General features: G+C 31.2%; 1 protein-coding gene across 1 annotated transcript; it reads right to left on the bottom strand.

The window, feature by feature from the left end:
* Positions 1 to 1,973: 1,973 nt before the first annotated feature.
* On the bottom strand, positions 1,974 to 3,604 carry LOC145087105 (aspartic proteinase PCS1-like). Its single transcript, XM_079025005.1, has one exon. The coding sequence runs from the start codon at positions 3,445 to 3,447 to the stop codon at positions 2,143 to 2,145; it is 1,305 nt and encodes a 434-aa protein (XP_078881131.1). The 5' UTR covers positions 3,448 to 3,604; the 3' UTR covers positions 1,974 to 2,142.
* Positions 3,605 to 4,716: the final 1,112 nt, after the last annotated feature.

Here is a 4,716-nt window from a genome sequence, read left to right as displayed (position 1 = left end):
GGTATGCTTAGCGGGCGGGGCCTAAGAGAAACATATATGTATACCGAAACGAGGCTCAATGCCAGGCGGGGCCCAATGCCGGAGCGAGTATGATATCGGGCAAGTCCTAAACTCCAAATGCACTAGGCGGGGGCCCAATATGTGGTTATGTGTATGGTATGTGGTAGTTTGGGGAATTCACTAAGCTCCGTGCTTACGATTTTCAGTTTTGGTTTCAGGTACTTCCGGTAGAAGAGGGAAGAGCTCGGGTGATCGCATGACATACACCATTGTTTATTTAGTTTTGGATGTTTTACTTTGATAAAATGAACATGCTTTGAATTAATACTCTGATTTGATATTACGACTTATGTTTATGACTTGATAGCTATGGTTTTATAAATGATTTAAAAATGAAATTTTTGGTCTCAATTTTTGGGATGTTACATTTTTACCACTTTTTAATTTTTTTAATATAACGTTTTAAGCTAATATTTAACAAAAATATTTTAAAATGTTATAAAGAAATATTAAATTTTCATATAAAATCTGTGAAACACTTTAAAAATATTGTAAAAGAAAATTTAGAAATAAATGTATGAAAGTTACAAAAAAAAATTATATGAATATGTAAAAAAAACAAGTTAAAAACTTGTAAGAAAAAATTTAAAACGTTCATAAAATATTTGGTTTAAAAACACATGTATTAAAATTATAAAAAAATATATATAAGCAAAGTTTAAAACATTGTATTAAAAAACATATAGAAAAAAATATCATAAAAATATTGTAAGAAACTATAAAAAAATTTAAGAAATTTGTAAAAAAAAATTGTCCACTTTTAGACAATTTTCTTTTTCTGTACATATTCAACATTTTAACTTGTTAATTTGTTCACTTATTACCATTGTCACCTGCTATAACAGGTGACAATGATAATATGTAAACACATTTAACAAATTAAATGGTCAAATATGTATAAAAAATAAAGTTATCTAAACGTGAACAAAACGAAAATGTAATTACTCTTTCAAATTATTTTCCTTTTTAGAGAGAGTTGGTGTGGGTGCGATGGGGGATTACCTTTTGTGTGTATAATCTTCGTAAGAACTTAATAGATCAAAGTATGATGTTAACCAATCAAAATTAATATATAAGAATGGGCAAGAAAAGTTTCGATACAATCTATGATATTAGATTATAAGAAAACATATACTTGATCTTATCTCTTGTTAAATCCACGAGTAGTCTAGTAGTGGTCCCTTTCCGTTAAACAACAAAAATAAATGCAGTTTTAAGCTAATTTCCACTTTGACCCTTTAATCATTAATATGTTTTCTACGTGTCAAAGCTTCACTATCTACTTTTCAGTCCACTTGAATTTTAGGTAACTTCAAACATCTGTCGTACTTACACATGGATTAACTGTATAAACTTACTAAACTTTATCTTAATTTTTAGTTGGATTATTGAAGTTTTACACATGGATTAACTGTATAAACTGTATAAACTTTATCTTAATTTTTAGTTGGGTTATTGAAGTTTTACAATTATTATAATATAATATTAATCTTTGAGAAAAATAGTTTAAGATACTGTTTTAAAAACCGAATTTTTAGGTGAATAGGTTTGATACACAGTTTCTAATAGTCTAATCAGTTTCTAAAAACTTTCATCCTCATTTAAAAAAAAAATCTTGCTATAAAGAAAAATTTGTCAAAAATCCAATACAAGGAGATCTTTGTTAAAAATCAAATCAATTTGAATGATTCTACTAACCGAGTTTTTGTAAATACCAGTCAGTTATTTTGGTTTAAAAATAGATATAAAATCATAATAAATTGAACCGATTTCTTTTCCGGTTCCCATCCAACCGAATCGAACCAATTTTTAAAACATTTGTTCAGGTTCATATAAACCAAACTTATCTTCTCATATAATAAAAAAATATAAAAATTAACTAACTAAGTTGGGTAGTTGGGGTGAATCTAGGATGATGCAAAGCAAAAGTAGGAGATTTCATTTACTTGTGTGTTTATACAAAAAGTACACTATAGTGCCTGTGTGACAGCACACACTAGATTACACATGCAATCCAAGAAACGTATACAAACGTGTACACGATTACCATATTTACCACATTTTGAACCGGCATTCCTTTACTCACACTGATCTGCTACAATCAGCTACACCGAACCCCACTCTTCGATTCACAATATCAAATTCCACCCATTGATTTTGTTGATGAAAATTCCCTATAATATTACTAGGAACCCCTAGTCCTTCCGATCGTCCGATCCCCAAGCAACTAATCCCACGGCCCACATCATCCAATACCCTCTCTTTTCCAATCACTACTTCCACACCCTTGTCAAGTTCAAACACCATGTTCCCTATCAACCGTCCGATCTCCATCGCATTTCCTTGAAAACACAAATCCAACGATCCACGGTACACGTACCCTTTTTTGTATCTTGACCCCGCGAGTCGGAGAATCTCTTCCCGGATCTTTTTATACGCTTCGTCCACTAAGTAAGTGTACTCAGTACCTGAGTCGATCAGTGTCTGACCGGACCCACCAGCGTCCGGTCGAAACACTGATCGCGAAATATTTAATCGTTTCGCTCCGATTCGGATACCGTTTAACCCGAGGGTGTATGCATAAGGGTCAAAATTAGGAGAGTGTTGACTATCGGGAAAAGTCAAAATGTCAACGTATTTAAATGTTTTGGAGTAAGGATTTTGACCTAGGTAAAAAGCTCCGGAGGGTTTAATTTTGGCATTATTTTGACGTGTAGGAGTACAATAAGAGAACTTGGAAATTTTAGCTTGTGAAGCGAAGGACAATCGTCCGAGGTTCATTCCCAAAATACCCTCGGCCTCGTCGGAAGCAGTAGCACATCCGAGGGTGATAGGAGGGGTACTTTGGTAACGAGAAAACGTAATTTTTTCTCGGACTAAATTACCCTCGGCGAGAGTACCATCTGCGTAGAAGTAAGAGTAGTGGCAAAGGCGATTTTGGTCACAAGTGGTGGGGAGGGTAAAATCGGGAACTCGTGGTTTACAAATAGGGTGATTACAGGGGAGGATAGAGAAAGAGGACGAGAGAGACGGATCAAACGACGCCGTAGGGGTTTTGTTGTGGCACTGGATCCATGATAACTGGCTACCGGTGTCTAAAACCATCTGTTGCGCTTGTGGTGGAGTTCCGATTGGAAGAGAAACAACCAGAGCCATTGAATACTTGAACGATAGCTTGTGATTGGGATTCGACGTCGATGATGGTGTTGATTGAGGGAGGGAATTGCGTAGAAGCTTAGTTGCAGCGGATTTGTGAGAGAGAGGAAGGTAAGAGAGAGAGAAGGAGAGAGAGTTGTTTAATGGGGTGTTCTGAATTGAGAAGGAGAAGGAGTTGATGAAGAGGAGGAAGACGATGAAACAGTTGGAGTGGAGTGTAAGAGGAGCCATGGAGGAGGAGGAAGGAGAGTGGTGGTGGTGGGTTAATATGGTTGAAAGGAAGAATTGTGGGGTTTATATTTGGAAGAGAAAGGGGGACAAGAGTCGGAAAAGAACATTACAAAGCCGAAAGAGGGAAGCAAAAACGCGTTTTTTAAGTTTTTGGGGAGAGATAGTTGGGTGGTTGGGCTTTGCTTGAAATTCAGTCATGCTATGTTTTATTCTTTTAGTTTATTTTTATACGATACTAAATTAATTAAATATAATATAAAAATGAAAAAAATTAATTTCGTATATAAAGTTATTGCTTTTTGTTTTAATAAAACAGTAATGTTTGCTTTTTAATTTATCTTTTTTGCTTTGTATTTTTAATTGTTTTAAAGTGTATAAAACATTAATTTTTGTATGATTTTTTTATTGTAAATGAAATTGAGTATTTTATTATCCATGTATATATAATTCTTTTTTTTTATTTATGTGGATGTAAAATAATTTTTTTATTATAATTTATTTTGGATATATATGTATAGTAAAACATGTTTGGAACATGTATGTCAAATCAAAAACTATTTATCATTAAGAGGATTCACAATTATAAAGATTTTTCATCATACTTTTTTATAACATTAAAAATGTTATTGTGTCCTCGTTATAAACCAAAAAAATTCATCAGCTTATTAAGGTTCCATCAATTATATTTTATTTCATTCTAATATTTTGTTTTTGTATAAATTAATATATCTTATAGTAAATCAATATAGTTACATATTATATATGTATTAATAATTAATATTTTTCTATATTTAAATAATACTTTATCTTCTATATATATATATATATATATATATATATATATATATATATATATATATATATATATATGTTTTCGGATTGCTGATATATTTATATTATATGTTTTTATAAAATTATATTTAGTTGTTAAAACATTTTAAAATTTCTAATGTACTTTGTGAAAATATATTATAAAAAAATAAACATGTAAATGAGAACAAAATAAAACGTAAAACAGAAATAGCAATATTAAATTTACAAACATTCTATCCCACTATAACAATATGTATTTTCAATCTTGGAACTAAATATAAGATATATTTTTAAATAAACATCAAATAATTTGGCAAATACATTATACATATGGTTTTCCACATGATTTGATTTACCATATTCTCCCACTCAAGTGCATGTATGGCTTCAATTTGGTTGCCTACTTTCTTTCTTTTAGTTAAGATATACAAAATAATGAAATATCATTGGAATTTA

The sequence above is a fragment of the Lactuca serriola genome, chromosome 2 (genome assembly GCF_051521515.1).
Source record: "Lactuca serriola cultivar US96UC23 chromosome 2, Lser_US96UC23_V15, whole genome shotgun sequence".
Taxonomy (NCBI): Eukaryota; Viridiplantae; Streptophyta; class Magnoliopsida; order Asterales; family Asteraceae; genus Lactuca; species Lactuca serriola.
Note: the sequence above shows the minus strand (reverse complement) of the source record. Positions and strands in the feature narration are given on the sequence as shown.